Genomic DNA, 20,885 nt, shown 5'->3' with positions numbered 1-20,885 from the left:
TCTCTGTTAATCAGATAAGTTTACACTGTTAATCCAAATAAACCTGTGAGGATGTTAAAAATTACCCTGGTGTTTATAACAGGATGATTAACTTTATAAAACATCCACTAATTCTTCTAACTTGTTAAAAATCCACTAATTGTAGATACCATTTACATGATTAACTACTTGTTAATTTCTTGAGATCAGGTAATGACAAACATATATTCAAAAAAAAATGAAGATTACTTGAAATGATTCGAACCTCTAGAGGCTACATATAGAATCATTGGATCATTACTTGAAGAGCAGAAGAATATTGCATTGCTCTCCAAGGGAATCATAGTAAGTTGTCTCAGGTTGTAAAGGCGAGATAAATCAAAACGTTATTTCTTAGTAAATTCGCATTTATTTACTCCTTCGGAGATGCTTTAACAAAAATTATTTGAACTTAATACATTCTGTTTTAAAACATATCTGCTAAAAATAAAAAAGCGTAATAAAAAATATGCAAAATAATCTGTTATCACAGAGTATAGTAAGTAATACACAATGCACATTAGTGGCCCAGCCACACCAGGGAATATATTTGAGATGAAGTATTTGTAACAAAACTTAATGAGTTTTCCACTATCACACTCCATATCTTATGTTGATCTTGTTTGGCTGCGATATCGCACATAATGTACATAATGTATGCATATACCGTAAATTTTTAGCGAAAAGATATTCTTGCAAATATTCTTTTTAACCGCAACACTCAGAAAAACGTTAAAATACAACAGCAAAAATTCCCCGTAATATTCAAGTTGATGTTTGGGGTTGGGTTAGACTTGTGTTCGCAGATATCGTTAAGGTTAGAGCATTTTCTTAAAAGAGTATTTTTTTTTCATAGAACCCATAAAAAAACGTCAATAGCTTTTGAGAAAATTACACCTGACTAAAAGTTTCTTTCCGTTATCTTTAGGATGGCTTCAATGTTGTACCTCGTCCACGACCGTGAAGTTTTCCTCGACTCATAGGCAATCCCACTACAAATAGAGACGAAATAACGCACTTGAAAATTAGTAACCAAAAATTGAATTTATTATTTCATAGCAATGAAAGATTTCCAAAATGCAAAAGAATTAAATAATGATCTAAATAAAGGAAGGTTTTCTTTGAAAACAGTTCCTTTTTTTTTTTTAAATATGTTATTATAATTCTGTTAGCTATTTACAATGTTAAACAGGCATCCAATCCTAATTAAAAGATACCGAACCTGACTTTTGATACAAACTGCTACAAACTGCTAATTTATTTAAAAATGCCACACCTCCGATCGGTTTTTTTTGTACTGTTTTCCAAGCACCTTCACCACCTTCCAGTGAAGGAAATTCCTAAACATTTTTAATACACCACAATAAAAAGTAGTCGTAGGAATAAACACATATGGAAGTCATATTTTTATATGAAGTTCTTAATTTAATACGAAGTTTAAAAATAACTTTATACCTCATCAGCAATTGAGATATTTTGAGTGGCCTTAGTTAAAAATTCTGATTGTAGCTGACTTGGTTCGAATTGATTTTGACTAACGGAAGACTGTCGAGGACTTTGCATAAGCCCGCTCCAAGTTTGTTGCTGAGGCTTTATAACTTGTTCTGGTTGCAAAATCTGTGGTTCAATTTTTGGTTGTTGCAAAAATTGCGGTTGATATTTTTCTTGTTGAACCATTCTTTGCTGGATGTGCGATTCTTGCTAGTAATGTAATAAAAAAGTTTTTCGACTTTAATTTGGACCAAACACATTTTTTACTCTCTAAAGTCTAAAACTTTAGGAAAGTACAAAAAACTTCTGTTCACATGCAAATTCACCTGGTCGCGGTGGTTGAGAAATTGCACTTTAAACGCAAATATCGCAGCTCTTTAAGTTTTACGACTATGAACTTGAGATTTGCTGTGCATAGTCCTTATTCCTTGACCTGAGGTCATGTAGAAATGTTTTACAAGGCCTCAAGCTGATGTAGGACCTAATGGTAAATGCCATCAACTACATCTAGGTCCTTTGAGGGTCTTATGATATTAGGTAGATGTGATACATCTTTTATTTTACAGGGTGATCAGACCAAATGTAGACAAATTTTTATTTAAAAAATTTAATTTTTTGCATAAACAAAGTACATTGCTATACAAATATAAGTAAAAAGTTATTTTTTGAAGTAACTTCCTTAAGCCTTAATGTCTCAAAAACCTGATTAAATGGAGCACAGATAGTTTCTGGTAAAATTTTGCCGCAACAATCCCTTAATGTTACTTTCAGCAATGAAACGTTTTAATGAGAGGATGAACATGCATTACTTTCCAAAACACTTCAAATAGCAAAATCTATCGGATTTAAATCTGGTGAAGAGGGAAGCCATTAATCATTTCCCCAGAATCCTGCTATATTGTCCTTGCACCTAGTGAACTGAAACTTTCGGCTTCGGGATCGATTTCGGCCGAAAACGAGATTTCTGTTTCAACAGCCTTTTACTTATTCGGTTTCGGCCGAAACTCCAGTTCAAACTGTTAACATTATGAACAAAAACTTCTGTTAGGAGATCTTTAAGTTTAGATAACTTGTTTTTAATTTAGTGTGGGATCATAATGATTTCCGAATTATATTGGTATTTAAATTTTTTTGGGGCATATCAGTTTTTAATTATTAACAGTTCTAACAATTTTAATTAAAACTACGTTAGATAATTGGTTTAACTTTTATTTTCAAATCATTCTTTAAGATAATTTCAAGCATCAAAATATCTTCACATATTATATTTTTTATACAACTATTTATATATTGATTGCTGAAATACCATGTCAATACAAAAACAAATTTATTTAGTCACTACAAAAACAATTTTATTTTATTTTACAAACATTTACTTAATCAAACAAATTTGAATGGTAAATAAATATCATAGGAAAGGGGGTATTATAAAAGGTATTTTTTCACCTGTAGAGGTTACAGTTACTCAAACCATTATAAATGCTTACTTCTGATAATAAAAAAAAAAAAAATTCTGGGAATGTGTTACAAGTTCTATGTAGCCTCTTTTATGACAATCAAAATGGAACTTTCACAGTACTAATGATAAGGTGTTACATAATTGTTTTATTGCCAATGTTCCAACAAGACAAAAAAATAATGCTTCAACTAAACTAAAAGTAGTGTATAACTTCTGTTAAATTGGGAAAAACAAGTCTTGCAGAACTGAACAATCGGGAAAAACAAGTCTTGCAGAACAGTTAAAATTAAAAACTGATTTAGTAAACAACTTTAATAAGCTATTTGATGTGGACAATGCATATTGTGACAGGCTTATAAAAATTCAACAAAATTTAAACTTTCTACAGAACCAAAAAGAAAGAAGGAAAATGGTCCTAGGCATGGAAGTTTTAGAAACTAAAGAGCTAGAATAAAAATGTGTGTCAATATTTCTAATAAAAACATGATAAAAAAGGTAACTGAGGTGAAAAAATATAAGGCTATATTGATTGAAAACATAAAATGAAAAAACTGTCAATGAACTTTGCTTCCAATTAGCAGGTATCACCAGATAGAGACTAGAAAGACAATAATATTAGAAAAGAATAAAAGAATTGAGCAATGCAACCTTGATCATGCTTATTTAGTAATTCTTTGCAGGTATATCTTACAGAATTGAGTCTTGTAGATTATGTTTGTACAGCCTTTTTAATAATCAAATACTCTTATGTTATGATAAAGAAATTCAATACACCTGCACATCAAGCTTCAGGATATTTATTACTTTCATGATTCTTTTTAGACTTTCACACGTGTCATGAATACTCTTATGATGTGATTTTCAGTATACCTGCACATCAAGCATGCACGAAATAACTGAGGTAAAACTTGTCAGTAGGATATCAAATCCTTTTAATACAAAAAACAGAACTTTTTAATATTTGTTGTTTGTATATTTATATTTGATACCCATATGTATACTTATTATTTGTTTCTTATTTATGTTTATTTATTTAGACTGTAATTTTCAAACATAAACTTTTTTGAGTGAATTTTTTTCTAATTAATGCATGAAGTTCATCCAAGTATACTAGATGTCCTCAATATTTTCAAGCCTTTTGTTTTTGAAAACTCGCCTTCAAAACTTTGTTTCCTTAAAAAGCACAATATCTGGCTGTATAAACAAAGTAGGGCATTATAGCATATGTTATACATAACAGTATTGCATGCTACTTATAGGGGCAATAATTGCCAAGTCAAGTACAGCCGCAATATAACTGCAACTATCTTTCTTTTTTTAATTGTTTATTGCTATTTTCCACCAAATCTTTTCCACCAAAGCGAATTTTATTACACAAAGAAACATTTTTTAAAAGAACTCAAACAATCATAAATGGTTTCAGAATAAAAAAACTTGAGCATCACATAAAAAATTCATTTTCTAACTATAATTTATAGTTTCTCTCTATATATAGCCTATTGTGATATATTATTAAACTTGATTGCAGTGTGTAAACACTAAAAAAGATATTTTCAATATAAGGTTCCACACTGGATAGAAATTTTACAAGTGAATGTACCCTAAACTACTTAAAGTGCATCATTATTTGATAAACTGATGAAACAAATTATAAAAAAACTATGAAAAAAATTATTCTCACCTTAGCAACTTGTGGTTGATGCAACAAGGCCACATTCTTCGAGGCAGGAAAACCCCCTGGTAACATTAACTTTCCAACTTCGTTGTATTCCCTTAATTTATCTGCTTCAGTTTTGCTCAAAATACCTGCTCTGCGTCCAGAGATATCTGCTGAATATATTAGTAACAATAAGGTTAAAAATTTCTTAGTATGGAATTCTGAAAAACCTCAGGGTGAGAACTCATCTTCATGCAAAAAAGTATTTTTACTGAAAAAATTAAAAACTCACCTAAGCCTGGGATCTCAAGCTCAAGAAGAGCCCATTTTGCTGCATTATGTTTTGCATCTTTTTTTTTTAAGCAAAACTCTTTACTCTCAAACCATTTTAGACCAACACGACATCTGCAAGCAGAACCGCCTTGAGATGAAGAACACTCTACATATTCAGGTAAATTCCAACGAACTTTTTGACAAACAATTTGTAGAAGGCTAGTATAGTCAACCCGCTCCGCTAAAAGAAAATTAAGAAACATATTCAGTAAAAACACGATTGCATCTTACTGTAAAATTAACCTTAGTTTAAGCTTATAAATACTTTAAAATAGGTTATTTCTAGTGACTTTTCAAACAAGCTTACCAAACATTTTTTCACTGGCCAATGGGTAGGCAGCTTTTATGGCATTGATTTTAGCCTCACGATCAGCCTCTGTCCATTTTGTAGGATCAGTTATTCTGCAGAACAAAAATTTAATCATATAACTTATTTTCCAGATTTGACATATTTGATATATTTGACTAGAGTATTTGTGATTTGACTTTGTGTGATACTGATTTTCTTCCCATTTTTCTGCTTCCAGTGTGCCAAGAATTTACTAACTGAAATATCTCTAGAAATACTGGTTAGAAACTAATTTTTTTTTATCAAATTTATTTGTAATTTATATTGGTTAAAGTAGAAATTTTCAGGATTCTCATATAATTAAATTAAGAGTTGTTAAGTTTAAATTAACTGACCTTATATATTCAACACATTCTTTTTATTATAGTTTTTTAACCTGATTCTCTTTTTTGATTGATTTTGGTACCAAAATAACATTTTCTTTTAAATTCTTTTTTTTTATTACGGTTATACAATGTATTCCAAAAAAAAGATTTTAAAAAAATCTCCTTTTCTTTTTTTTTATTTGTTTAAAAAGCATGGAAATAATTTAAGTAATTGCTAAAAAATCTAAGTGACTTTATATTTCTGAAAGCCAGTGTATTGTTTATCAGTCCAAATGACTTTCTGCTATTGGTTATTGGTCCAGTTTTTTTTACACTTAATCTCACAGTTTAAAATGATTGAAATAATTTAAATGAGTATATGTTAGCCTTCTTATAAATCTTTCTTTAATTTAATAAAAAAAGAATCTTCCAGCTCTTAATAGCCTTTATAATAAAACTATGTGTTTTTTAGTTTCAGCATTTTGGATTCAATTTAAAGTAATTGTCAGATGACATCCTTGGATTCTGGAGACAAAAAAAAGTGTTCTGACAACTCAATCTGCAACAGAAAATATTTCAGAAAAAGAACTTTATTCAGATAAACCATTAAAGATCAGTAGCATACTTTGATAGATTGAGCTTATCTTTTATTTAAAATTATCTATTAATAAATGTTGAATAATATCAAATTAGAAGTTACCAATAAATTCTAAGCAATCAACAACATTACAATGTTGCAAGTATCAGAGTTTAAATCATTTTAGTAGAAGCAATAAAAATTGTGTATCATGTTTGAAAACAGACACTGAATGTAATGATTATCATGCTAGTAATTAGGAAAACAAGATATTACATACTATTTTAACAATACATTCTACAACAAGATTGCATAGAAACTGTATTAAGCATAAAAACATATTGACACTAGATAAAAACTTATTGATACTATATAATAGCTTATTGACATTAGATAAGTATTATTGTGTTAACTAAAATCTAACAAAATTTACTTACGGTGCAAAATCTTCTTCTGTAACATTTTCTTTTTTCATGCGCAGTTGCTGCTTGTCATACTTTCTCTTGTGGTTTTTTTTTTTGGCTTTTGTCCAGCTATAGACAAAGAGTTGTTGTTGTTAAAATCTTATAAAAATGTAAATACTTGGTAAAATGTCATAAATTTGACAGAGAATTAACAGAAAAATTATAAAAAATTGCTGACAAATCAAGTTAAAAAACGTGTTACTTGTTAAAATAAAACTTTTCAAAACAGCTTACTCATTCCAACCATCAGGTTTCTCAAGCAAAAGTTCTTCCATTAATACTGATTCTAATATATCATCATTTTTAAAGTCACTTTCGTCAGGAGCTTCAATTTCATTAGCATTATTGTTGAAAGTACTTGGCGGAGTGTTTGGTAGAAGAGACAATGGCATCCCTTTGTCAGGATTTAGTTCAAAAGCTGGCTGATTTTCATCAATTTCTAAAGTTAAACAAATCTGAAGTGAAAATAAACCTTAGGTGATTTTGATTTTTAGGAAAAAGATTTTTTGCTGATTATCAGGAAACAAAAAATATTCTTGTGCATCATTAACCATTATGAAGATTGAAAACTTTATCTATAGTGAGTTTTAAAACAGCAGACAATTTTAAAATAGTAGAAAAAAGACTAAAGATAACAAAGTAAAAAAAAAAAGCCCTAAAAAAGTATTAACATTTAAAACATTTAAAAGGAAATCTTATAGATTATGTATCAAATGAAACAGATTGAGTAAGCAAGAGAAAAGAGATTGTATCTTTTATTATTTTACCCTACTATTTAAACGAGTCATTCCTGTCTCAATTCATACACAGAAAACTTATTTTTCTATTAATCAATAACTTTTTACTGCTAAATTTATAGTGCAAAAACATAACACAGATGTTTAACAAATAAGGTTAAAAATAAAATCAATGAACTATGAACTTTAGAGGTTCATAACAACAGCAAAATAATAAAAATTGAAAAAAGGTATGCAATAACAATATTCATTTTAAAAAAACTTGTAAAATATAAATCTGAAATTAAATGCAGCAGAAATATTGAAAAAAATAATTACAATTAATAATACTTATTTCTATTTGTTACATACCATCTTCCCAGTTGTCTTCACATACAACATGCCTATCTGAGTAGTGATCAACTTTAGTAGCCATTTTCCATTCAGCTACAAAAATAAAAACTCATAAGATTATCAATAACAATACTGAAATATTTTTGTCTATAAGGCTATTACATAAAATATTCACTTAGTAAAATAAAACTCACCATAACAATTTAGGCAAAAAAAGTAAAGTAAATTTTAGAACAGAAAGAAATAAGTAATTTTAAGAAAAAAGTTTTAAATATGATCAACTCATTTCCTTATATTTAAGTAAGCAACTATATTACCCACCACCTTTATTGACATCCTTTGCAATTACAAACTACAGAAGAAAAAAAATCATTTAAGAACATTAAAAATCTGAATTATTTAACTTTTCAATTTAGGATTTAAGGTTTTTCTAGTATACAATTACTTTCTACTGGTGAATTTTCTTTAGAGTAAAATCATCCTTTTATTTGTTTTCAAATACAATGATAGGTTTGAAAAATATTTAATGCAACAACAAATTTCATTTGTCATGCAAAAAGGAAAAAAGAAATTAAAGAATCTGGCTGCTTAAATTTGTCATTTTTTTAATGTAACAAAATTTTTACATTATTGTAGCTATAGAATTGTAGCTAATAGCTAGGTGTACTAATGAAAATTTTATTTGAGTGAGAAAATCATAAAGATATTTTAATGAAACAATGACTTCAGTAGAAGCAATTACTTCAAAATCATAGAAAAATAGGAAAAAAAAAGTAATGTAACTATAATCAATTATAAACATAAAAATAATGCAATATGTACTCTATCATTGCAAACACTCATGTGATACTCATATTCTGGTTCTGGAATTCTGTGGCTTGCATTAAATGAACATGACTTATAACTTCCACCATAGTTCTATAATAAAAATTATCTGTTTAAATAAGGCTCACCCAGGAATTATCATTCAAAGTAAATGTAAAAACTACAGCAAGCTGTCTATATTTTAACAAAGATATAAACATGTAAAAAGTTTAATTTACTTTTGAACATTTGCTCAAATGTGTTCTCCATTTTTTTGAAGTGATCTTATGAACAGAGGTATAGGGACAAATAAAAAGCTCAAAAGGATCATTACTTTGATCTGTTGGAAACCTAAAAAATTAAATCCAGATATTTCTAATGCTACTGCACTGCATGAAAAGAACTCACAATAAAACATAATGAAATTTCAAAGTATGAAAATCTCTGAATACCGTAATTTTGAAATATAATACTGTGATTCATGCTCTGGATTTGGATGATTTATATCCATAGCAGGTAACATTGAACTTGCTGTCATTTTTTTTTTTTTTTTTTTTTAATTCTTATTTAGTTTATGCATCAACACAATTTACTTAAAAAACAGAAGATAAAAGAGAGTGATGTTTTCTTGTATGACAATGCAATATATAACAACATTATGATATAAGAATTTTAAACTAATGTGGTCTAAAAATAAGATTAATATAGGTAAATGTGACTTACATTTACCTATACTATTTTTTCTGCTGCCTACAGAATTTCATATACATTTTGCTTGATTAATATTACATTCTGGAACTAACCTGTATTAAGATACAGGTTAGTTCCAGAAATTTGTATATAATGAAAATTCATATATATATATATATATATATATATATATATATATATATATATATATATATATATATACATGCATACATACATACATGCATACATACATACATACATAAATACATACACACACGTACATACATATATACATACATAATACATACACACACATACATAAATACATACATACATACATACATACATACATACATACATACATACATACATACATACATACATACATACATACATACATACATACATAGTGTTGGATCAAGTAAACTTTATTGGTTATTTTATTGGTATCAAATTTAATAAGTAAGAATAAACTTCATATGTTTTTGCATTTTTCAAACAAAATATGTTGTGATAATAAGGACAACATATTTTGCAAAAATTACATTAAAGTTCTTTTCTTCTCTGAACATTCTTTGGACCCACATTTTTTTCATGGCATACTATTGGTATTTGGCATACTAATTGTTTCTAAAACTTCCTTGTATTGGTCTGGTTTCATATTTCCTTCTACAATTTGAAGGTGCCCAAGCCCACTATCACAAACCAAAGCTATAGTTTTGGAAGTGCCCAAGTCCACTACAACAAACTAAAGCAATAGTTTTGGAGATGTTTTTGAGAATGTTTTATGGTTTTTGTCTCATTTAATTTTTTTTGACTGTACACAAATTGAGCCAAGTGCATTAAAGTTTTATTGTAGATTAATCACTAAAATAAACCTGCAACTGAAAAAGATCCAGAATCATACTATTATTTTAGTTGCTCCTGTTTTTATTTATCATGCTTTTTAGTAAAATGATTAAACTTAAAGATTTTCAGATATTAACAGTTTACCTTAGTTTTATTATTTAGTCAATTTAAAATGCTTTTCTTTCATTTTGCCTGTAAACTCGGGTTTAAGTGTTTGTTTTCTGATTTTAATTCTCAGTCTATACATCTATGATCAACCTATGATCCTCACTTCATTTAAATTGCTGGTGCAGAATGTTACAACCTCTGATCTTCAATAATTCTAATCAACATTCTCTCACCCCAGCGCGTTTTAACTATTTTCTGGCGACATTTAAATTGTCTGTGTGTTTTCAATGGGATTTCTTATTCCCATATCTTTATTTTACCTAATAAAACATCTTGATGTATTCACAATTTTCTGGCAGTTTTACTTACTTGTATTTTCCTTATTTAAAAGATAATCAATAAATAAACTTTCGACACTACCACACTTTCTTCCCTCTATTAGTATTAACTATGATAGATAATTTTATGCTGATTAAGAATCGTATAAAAAAATAGCTCTTAAAATCAACGAAAAGTGCTCTAATTTGAAACTGAAAGTTGAAGAGAACTCAAGTGGCGAATATTCACCATTTTTACTATTTATTCTTTAAAAGTTATCTTATAAGAGTATTAACAACCTGGTTTTTATTTTTTATACTAAAGATTTTGAACAGAAGACATGCGAAATTTATCATGCTTATTGCAATTCTTATCAAACTTAATTCAAGCTACTTTGTTTTTAGCTGGAATCTTACTTTGATTGCCGAAAACATCTTTAATAAATTTTATGGAATAATTTAAAAACTTCTTTTTTTTTTATTGATTTTATAAATAAAGTAAACTATAAAACTACAAAACGTGTTTATATGAAACTCCTGTGAAATTTTATTGTGCGTGATATGTAAAATAAAAGTCTCAAAACAAAGTTAAAAAAGCATTTAGATTATGTTTTCAGAGAAACAGTCATATATTATGTTGAAAAAATTCAAATTCACAAAAATGAATTACATTTTTATATAAGAATTACATATTTCAAAAGAATAATATGTTTTAAAGTCTGAAAAACATTCCATTTTATTAATAAAAACCTGGCTAGCAATATATTGCTTTCGAAAAGAAAATCAACCGTTAAGTTATTATTCTCCGGAGACTAAATATTTGCGATGTTATATTTTTTAATTTTCACCTTCAGATTAGACCAGATTGCATTGACTTTGAGACTTATATTTTTATGATTATTAATCAGCACAAAATTCAATATCATATTCATAAAAAAAATAGTAGAGAGTGTAGTAGCACCTATACTTTCAACGTTTAAAAATCAATATCATTATAATTTCACCACCAAAATTAATGGTTCACGGTGCATAGGAACATGCTCTAAGACCTAGCAACAATGCCCCAGATTTTTTTTTTTTTTTGATTATTGTTAGAAAACTTTTCCTTATTCAAAAAATGTAAAAATTAACTTTTTTTAGTGGAGGCCTGGAGGAGAAGTGCCCAATTCTAAGAGGCATGGGACATACTCAAATTTCTAGTATGTAGATACTGGCGTCGAATGAGGATGACTTGGAAAAAATTAGGATAATTGGACCTAAACCAACCCCGCCCCGACCTCTAACTGCCCCGTTCCAAGAACGTCTCCATTAATCATAATTTTTTGTTGTTGTTGTTCTATTATAAACTAGATCAAATATCATCAACAGATTGTAAATATCATCAAAAAATCCCTTTTCGTTTAAGACTTATGGCCATGTAAAGTTTAACATTACCTCCAATTACCCCCTGAAATAAATTTAAATGGTCTTCTTGCTATAACGAAAAAATTTTTTTTAAATTTAATTTGAAATCTGTCGATGAGTTTTGATCTAGTTTAATATAAAACAAAAAAAAAAAATTGAAATGGATTTTTAAGAACCATACCCTAGATTCGGGGTATTTGTATTATACCTTAAATTACTTTTTTAATAACAAAATCTTTGTAACTTTACTTATTACCCTAAAGAAAAACTATATTAAATGAATTTTTGTATTATGCCAAGAGTATTTATCAATAAAGTTACTTTTTGAAATAAAACAGATAGAAAAATAATAAAAACAATTATTAGTTTCAGTAAAGAAACTAATAATTCTAGCAACAGAGATAACGTTATTTAGTGGGAATTAACTATTTATGATTTTTTTTTTTTGCATGGACAATCATTAAAAAAAAAATTAAAAGAATAAAACATTTTTGCTGTCATTTTAAGTTTGGTTTACTATTTTTAAAAAGAAATTGATAATGAACTTCAGTGCTTCATTCCTTTTTTTCATCTAATATCCTTAATTAGTAAATTTAGTTGGAGAGAGTTTTCTCTGATTAGATTCCTCCTGAGAATTCATAGATAAAAGAAAATATTACAACCTCATTATTTTACTCAACACTTTGATAACTTTACTGTTCTTTCGAATTAATTATTCACAACAAGAAATAAATTTCTAAAAACTAGTTTATAGCGATGAATTAATCAATACCTAAATTTGTACATGTTTAAATAACATTATAGATTGATGGTAGTTAACTAATATGCCACTTAAAAGTACCTGAGTAGCTAACTCACAAGGATATAATGATAACAGTGCAAAATTTATAATGATATGTAGTATGTAGTGATAGTGACAGACGCAATATAGTAAGTATGAGTTAACTTTTATGATGCTTAACAAGATAATCGAAAAAATAAACTAATCTTTGTACGTTCATATTTCTTTGGTATTTATATACCGAATATTTACTCCGTAAATAATTCCAGTATGGAGGTATCCCTTTCTGAAAGTCTTAGATATTTATGTCCTCAATTCACTTCCATTTGCAATTTTGATTGCATTATAAAAAAAACTAACGGGATGAGGGGAACTTTGGTCGGGACACCAACAAAAAAAGATAAAAACAATTTTTTCGTTGTTTTTTTTAATGATTCAAATAATGAACTTTCATCACTTAAAACAGACTGAAAACAACCCTTCCAGTTCAGCATATAGTAAAAGCCAAAACATTTGAAATCTCTATCCGTGTTGCACTTTAATTTTTACTAAGGTTTTACAACAATTTATAATTTAAAATATCTTTTGTCTCACAATTGCATAAATAACTATTTGTAAAAAATGAAATACCAATTTTCTATATATACATACAAGATTTGTTTCTAAATAACTTTACTGCCATAGCTTATGTAAAATTATTCAGGAAAATATGAAACAAACTACGCTTCTGATAATATTGATTTACTATAGCGTCTTATATCTCAAAAAAGTTCGATTAGGCCAAACACAAACGTCATAAGGAGCACAACGTCATTAGTAGCACAAACATTAAAAGTAGCTCAAACGTTGGGATCAAAATCCGATATTAATAAAAAAGAGAACTAGAAAAAAAAACCCTCACCGGTAGAAAACATTGTTAAATTGAAGAAAAAGAGTAAAAAAAGATTATAGTCTTGACTAAGTTAGTAAGTGGCTTAAACAGTTATTTCATTGAATGAATACTTTATTTGCATTGCCTTAGCTTATTAATGCTGTTGTTATTTACTTATTGTAAATTATATTGATAATTCATGTCACCTGAATTGCAGTTTGTTATTTTCCTGAACTTGTTTTCGCAAACCCTTTGATGATACCCAGTTAAGTATCTATCAGCTAAATCACTTTTAAGAAATAACTCTCAATCAATTTGTGTCAAATCTCGATCAAAAACGGTGCAACATGGTTTTTATCAGCAGTGATATCAAAGCCTTCTCTAGAAGTGTCTCTTTAAAAATAGAATTCCACTTTTTTAAATTACATTGAAATGTACTTTTTTTATGCGACAAATTCCCTTTTTCCTGAATAGAAGAGGTCTCAAAGAGCGCTTTTTTTTACGCTGGACGCAAAAAAGTAGCTATTGTTGTATTTCTGTTTAAAAGTTACATAATTACCTGAATAACTAAAATTAATACAAAAAGCCATTGAATATAGTCTTAAATTGCATGTGGTCAAATCGGTAATGTTTTGTAACAAGCTTTCCTAGCGCAGCATTAACCCTATTTTTACTCCCTCGTACAAGTATTTTTAATCCCTTGTTGTAAACAAAAGGGAATGTCCTTACCAGTGGTGTGTGTGTGTTATAACGCACGTCACCAGTGGTGCTATTAAGTTACGTACGTTCTCCATTGTAAGAAGATGTAGATAACGAAGGAAGGTTAAATTCTCTATAAACCATACATACTGCTCTGCTTGTTTGCTGCTCTAATTTCTACAGCAAGATGGAAAGCAGAAGTGAAAGAGTTGGCGCATTAAAAGTATTTATGATTCTTGGCTTAATACTTTTCTCGCAGTTCTCAATTTTAATGGTAATTAGAACGTGCTTTGAGTATGAGGGGAAAATCGCGTCGTTCTTTCAAAACGATGTTTTTAATGCCCGATTTCCTTGGATCGCATGGACTGTTTATAGCGACGTCAGTGTTGCCTCACTTGTTTTGTGTTTTGCATTTATGTTGTGGTGCATTTTTTGCATGGTTTTTGTTCCTGGGAAGTTAGTTAAAGGACCAATCACGCCGATGGGAAATGTTCCCATATACAAAGACAATGGTCTGCGCTGCTTCGTCTTAACTATGAGTGTTTTTGGTTTGTACCTGTTAGCATGTAAAAGTGGCGTTGTTTACGGGCTACATAGCCCTTCGATTATATACGATATCTTTCCTACGTTGATTGCATCAGCAAACGTTTTCTCGCTAGTATTTTGTGTTTTATTGCTCATAAAAGGCCATATCGCTCCTTCTGACTATGACTCGGGTTCTTCTAACAACCTTTTGTTTGATTTTTACTGGGGTATGGAGTTGCATCCTCGCATAGGAACAATTGACGTAAAAGTTTTAAGCAATTGTAGATACGGCCTGACAGCATGGGCATTACTCATTAGTTGCTTTGTTGTAAAAGCTTTTGAGATTAACAAGTGGAATTTAAATGGTGTTCTGATCTCTGCAGTTTTACAGTTGTGTTATTTGTTGAAGTTTTATTGGTGGGAAGCAGGTAATGAAAGATTTTCAGTTAACTCTGTGTACAAATGATAATCTATAAGTATTTTCGCATATTTAGATTTTTAGATGATGCAATTAAGTCTTATTTTTACTTCCATTTTTGCTTTCGTAATTTTCATATTTATGCGTAGCAGGTATTTTCCATATAATTCAGGTAATTCAAAAAAAAAAAAAAAAAAAGAAATTAGAGAGATAAGATTCCCATTAATGAACGTTTGGCTCAGAGGTTTAGCTAAAAATGAATAGGAAGCTTAAGGAACTCCATTAATTCATAGTAGAATTAGACATTTCATGTTAAATGTGTTAGATTATTAAATGAACTTGTTAGAAGTACTGAAACAAGAGTACAAAAGAAGAAGTATAAAATCAAGGTCAGGTATAGCGGTATACTGCATTTCACATTACGAATATGCATAATAAAAGCTTTTTACAATATTCAGCTCTTTTTCAGAAAAAAGATTTTTTAACCTTTTTTGTTTCGTAGGCTACTATAGTTCACTCGACATAACACTAGATCGAGCAGGTTATTACATATGTTATGGATGCCTTACGTTTGTACCGATATTTTATACTTCTTCAACTTTGACACAGTTGAGTATGGGATTTCCAAATGAAGTTGAGAGCGGTTATGTTTTTATGGGTCAAACTGGCTCCTTTTTGCTATTGGTGCTCGGATTACTTTGTCTCGCTATAAACTATTGGGCGGATTATCAAAGACAGGTTACTAAATTATGTTTTTAGAACATGCTGCAGATTTATCAAAATGTTGAAAATGAATAATTATTTTAAATGAACATTTGCATAATTTCGCATGTAAGAGTGATTAAGATGATGGCAAGCTATGTTTTCGTTTTTATTTTAACACTCGATATGCTGATCTTGGTCTTTTTGCTTTTTAAATAGGTTGTTCGCCTAATGAATGGAGACTGTAATATATGGGGAAAAAAAGCTCAAGTTATACACTGCAAGTATAAGCAAACTGTCGAAACTGATGCAACTGGTAGCAGAGCCTTTCACACTTCAAAGTCACAACAATCAAATGGTAGAGTTAGTAGTTCTCAATTGAAGACAGTTGAATGGAAGAGTATTCTGTTGAGAAGTGGCTTTTGGGGTTGGTCTCGTCACTTTCATTACTTACCAGAGCTGGGTTTGTCTTTTTGTTGGTGCGCAGCAAGTGGAACGACTCATCTGCTAGCGTTTTTCTACTTTTTTTTCCTAACGGCGTTGCTTTTTCATAGGTCTTTTCGAGATGATCAAAAATGTCGACTTAAATATGGTAAATATTGGGAGGAGTATTGCAAATTCGTCCCATACAAAATTATTCCTTTTGTTTATTAGCTTGTTCTCCTACTTACCTCAAAGTCTGACTGATGCTTTTGTATTTTCAAAGTGTATTAACAGTTTGTGTGTACGTTTATGTAATGGTTTAGCTGTAAAAGCTTGTAATAGCGTAGAAGCTAACATGATCGAATTTTATTTGTTGGTGCGAAAAAGAGTTTTAAAAAATCAAATCATATTTACACAATGGCTATTTAAAAAGCGAGTTATTACAAATCTATCTAGCTTTTTTAAATAAAAGTTCCAGCGCTTTTATTATTAAACCCAGCCTCCCTTGTATCAGATACCTGAAAGTAATATACTATTTACGCCAATTCAATTTCAAAATATCGTAAGGCCTGTGTATATGTCGACCCGGTATACAAGGCAGCCTCCTATTTTTAATGTTTTGTAAACAATATAAGTAAAGGCGTATTTTGCACAAATTAACTTTTTCGTCTTCTTACGTTCTTCAGAAACGTTTTTGAGCCATTCTTAATGGCCTAAAGTCTAGAATAACAGACCGGTGCAGTAAAATATAACAAAAATAGCTGTGCGCCTGGGAGGTAAAGATGCCATAACGATATATCTATTTTCAGGAATGGCAAGGACCTCTTGATGTTTGTACAATTTTATTAAATAGCTAAGAAAGCTTCTACCAAACTCCCTTTACTACAAAAATACTACTGCACTTAAGCTTTCTGTAGATGTTGATAATCTAGGTAAACAAGCTTATGTGTATGTAGCAATCTTCGATCATCATTTGTAGATAAGCTTTGTAATGATCTATACTTTTATCAATTACGCATAGCAGTGAAACTTTCTCTTCTACGTCAGTCTTTAATTTTCTCTATCGAAAAATATATTTACTACTTCTAATCTTAAAGCCTATGCTATTTCTTCTATGAGACACTTACTGCTTGGTCTTGACCAGCGTAATGTAAGGGCAAGGTTTTCGTGATTGGGGAGGTAGTGCTGGGTAGAGATGGGGCGGTAATTGTGAATAGCGCGGTAGGAGAGTGTGAGGACGGTTAAACTTTTCTGTTATCAAATGTTAACATGTTGTCAAAACAAAAAATGTTAAAATAGCAGCAGTAACAATAATGCCTTAGTTTTTTCAAAATAAAAGAATTACCACCGGTTTTTCTTTTCTTACTTATCATACTATATATATATATATATATATATATATATATACAGTGCCGGTTTTAGCACAATCAGCGCCCTGGGTGAGATTTCTACGGCGCCCCTAGCTCAATTTAACCCCATTCAAAAAAAGGCAAAAGGTAAATTAACCACTTAGTAATAACTAATTAAATAATCAAATAGTAATATAAATAACTATTAATTAAAAAAAAAAACTAATAAATTTTAGCTTTTCTTGCCTTTCTTTCGGCAAACTCTTTTATGAGTTTTTATCAAAGTCAATTTTCTCAGTAATTTCATTTTCAATTGACGAAGTTGCTAAGTTTGTCAACTTAGATTGGGATATTGTTGATCTTAGATAGCTTTTTATCAACTTAAGCTTTGAAAAATTCCTCTCCCCACTAGCAACCGTAACAGGTATAGTCAATAATATTCGCAATGCTATCCATAGAATTAGATATAGCTCTTGTAAGTTGTAATCTTTAACAAAATTTAAAACAAAAACAGGAGTAACCACATTCTTAACATACAAAAAAGCTTTCAAACCTAGGAGTTCATGGCACAACATACTACCGTCAATATCTGACTTAGAGTCCACAGTTAATTTCAATTGGAGATTACTACAAAGTTTGACAAGGTTAGGTTTTTCCGGAATCTGTTTTATATTGTACAAAAAAGATCATGATTCTGAATACTTACTTAACTGATCAAATATTTCATTGAATGAAGTTAATGTAGAGTCCAAAAGACAGTTAAAAAATTCAACTTCAAATTTTTTTTCTGGGAAAGTTATAGGCTCATCGCAGACAGTTTCTCCAGCTTGACGCTTAACACATAAAACTCTTGATGTGGCTTTAAACACAGGCTCAATTTCTAGTTCTCCGTTAACCTTTAGCTCTAGTTAACCTTTGCCGTTAAAATGGCGGATTTGAATCCTGTATTGATGTACAGGGTGCGGCAGCGATTCGCGAACTCATTTTAGGCAAGGTTTTGTGATGTAAATAAAATGCTTCCGCAATTTGTTTTTGTTGATTAATGTTCAATAACCGTCTTAGATTTTAACAAAATTGTGAATAAAAAACATTTTAGTTAAAAGTTTTACAATGGAAGCCAAAACAACCGAAGCTTTAAATTTGATTCACGCGGGTTTACCTGCACGTGAAGTGATTCGTGTTTCTGGAGTGTCTAAAACTACATTTTACAAAGTGAAAAAACGTGACAGAGCTGAGAAAGCCAAAATGCCATCTCCAGTGAACAAAAAAAAATTTATAAAAAGTTTACAGAAAAGCTTAAAAAGCATGTCGAAAAGAATCCTACTGTATCCATTAGAAAGACAGCAAAGTTGTTCAATATTGATGAGAGGACAGTCAGAAGAACTCTTAAAACACTTGGAAAAGTCAGTGTGGCCCGACCTTCATGTCAACTTTTGACAGAAAGACTAAAAACTTAAAGATTGAAGCGATCAAAGAAACTTCTAAGTCAGCTGAAAAGCCATGCTTCGTCAACAGTTAATGTTTTCTCAGATAAAAAACATTTTAGCATTGACTGTGTGATAGATAGGTGTTATGGCAGATTCATTGTGCAGAAGAGTGACAAAGCACCACCTGTGTATCACACCAAGCACCCTCAGTCCATCATGATGCTAGGAATCATCGCTTCCAATGGAGAGAAATGTCCAGCAATCTATATCAAAGAGAAAGAAAAAGTTACCTCCAATGTGCATATTAGCTTTTTAATACGCTATGTGATGCCATGGCCGAAGAAGACATTCCCAGAAAGCAATTACACTTTTCAACAGGACAATACACCTTGTCATAGGTCCAGAAAAAACTCAACAGTATCTTCAGGACAATATGACTAATTTCTGGCCCTAACACTTTTGGCCACCATCCAGCCCTGACCTGAATCCCCATGACTATAGTATATGGAGCGTAGTTGAGAGTAAGGCTTGCAAAAAGACCCACTCAAGTGTCAAGTCATTAAAGTCATCAATTACCCGTGCTATAAAATCAATTTGAAGGGAATGTATAATAAGCACCTGCCAGTCCTTCCGCCCTAGGCTTGAGGCAGTGATCAAAAAAAAAGAAAACCTAATTGAATGTTAAGGTAGGAAAAGTATCTATCTTCAACTTTTCTCCTGTTAATATTCCGTGAATTTAGTTTTTTAGTGCTTTAAAAATTGATTTTGAAAAATGTTCTAAAAAGTTCGCGAATCGCTGCCGCACCTTGTATTACTATAAAATCCATGTCTGACGATTGTAGAGATATACTTACGACATTAACTTAAAAAAAGTATGTCATACCAAACAACCAACGAAAGCCATGTCTGATGATTGTAGAGATTTATTTACGACATTAACTTAAAAAATGTATGTCATTCCAAACAACCAAAAAAAGTATGTTATACCAAACAACCAATTCTTCAGTGCTTAATTCATCTGGAAGTCATCTGAAAGAGTCTGCGACCACAAATTAACTTAAGTTTTGACCACAGGTGTCCGAAATTTTTTCTCTGACAAATGCTAATATGCATCCATAGAAATTAATTATACAAAACTGTTTTGCTAATAGCTTGTAATGAAAATGATTTTTGTTAATATTTCCAGCCAACCAAGTACCCATTTTATTATTGAACCCCAATATTTTTTCCTTTCATGTTCGCCCCGTTGTCACAACCCTGACCCCTACAATTGTTCAATTCCAGTCCGTATTTATTTAAAACATCTATTATAACTTTAGACAGTCTTTCAACAGTTGACTCATTGACAGACAAAGATAATCTGAATATAACGAACAAAATATAACGAAGTTTTACGTAGTAATTTATGTTTAAATACATTTGGATTTACAGAGATATACTAAATTTATTGCAAAATGTCTGAATACGTTGATCTTATCAAAAGAAAACCATCTGGGTCAGAATATAGAAAGCGGAAGGCAGAAATTGCAGATGACTTAAGCACTGATTACATGAATATATCGGATCCAGCCATATGGCCACTCATTTGAAATAGCAAAGTTATTGATCATATAATATCTAACTGCCAAGTACAAACTCATATTGACAATTATCCAAAGAATGATACTGGCCAGCAATTCTGTAATTTTCATTTCACAAAAAAACTTGCAAACAACGAAACAATTCAGCGTCGTCGGTTAATATTCCGTCTCTAAGGATCGAGTTTATTGTTTTTGTTGCCGGCTATTTGATAGTA

At 30.1% G+C, this 20,885-nt stretch overlaps 2 protein-coding genes and 1 pseudogene across 3 annotated transcripts; 1 reads left to right on the top strand and 2 right to left on the bottom strand.

Annotated features, from left to right (window-relative positions):
- Positions 1-368: 368 nt before the first annotated feature.
- On the bottom strand, positions 369-9,158 carry LOC149878614 (uncharacterized). 2 transcript variants are annotated; one of them, XM_090072779.1, is made up of 13 exons: positions 8,980-9,158; positions 8,767-8,878; positions 8,546-8,641; positions 8,045-8,075; positions 7,742-7,816; positions 6,888-7,092; positions 6,627-6,722; positions 5,266-5,360; positions 4,918-5,139; positions 4,650-4,798; positions 1,474-1,719; positions 1,295-1,358; positions 369-1,010 (listed from the first exon to the last, which is right to left on the bottom strand). In XM_090072779.1, exons 1-13 carry the CDS (start codon positions 9,063-9,065, stop codon positions 943-945), a joined length of 1,545 nt encoding a protein of 514 aa, XP_089928905.1. In that variant the 5' UTR covers positions 9,066-9,158; the 3' UTR covers positions 369-942. The 2 variants fall into 2 exon arrangements, with proteins under 2 accessions (XP_089928905.1, XP_089928906.1); XM_090072780.1 differs by having other exon boundaries at positions 4,650-4,795.
- A 5,151-nt stretch (positions 9,159-14,309) lies between these two features.
- Positions 14,310-16,727, top strand: LOC149878613 (uncharacterized). The gene is made up of 3 exons (XM_090073248.1): positions 14,310-15,199; positions 15,692-15,927; positions 16,111-16,727. The coding sequence occupies exons 1-3, from the start codon at positions 14,434-14,436 to the stop codon at positions 16,543-16,545; spliced, it is 1,437 nt and encodes a 478-aa protein (XP_089929374.1). The 5' UTR covers positions 14,310-14,433; the 3' UTR covers positions 16,546-16,727.
- A 1,158-nt stretch (positions 16,728-17,885) lies between these two features.
- Positions 17,886-19,393, bottom strand: LOC149878612 (uncharacterized; annotated as a pseudogene).
- Between the last annotated feature and the right edge of the window lie 1,492 nt (positions 19,394-20,885).

This window comes from Hydra viridissima, unplaced genomic scaffold, assembly GCF_058129835.1.
Source record: "Hydra viridissima isolate aposymbiotic clone 2 unplaced genomic scaffold, HvirCarnegie_v1 scaffold_15, whole genome shotgun sequence".
NCBI classification, from domain to species: Eukaryota; Metazoa; Cnidaria; class Hydrozoa; order Anthoathecata; family Hydridae; genus Hydra; species Hydra viridissima.
Note: the sequence above shows the minus strand (reverse complement) of the source record. Positions and strands in the feature narration are given on the sequence as shown.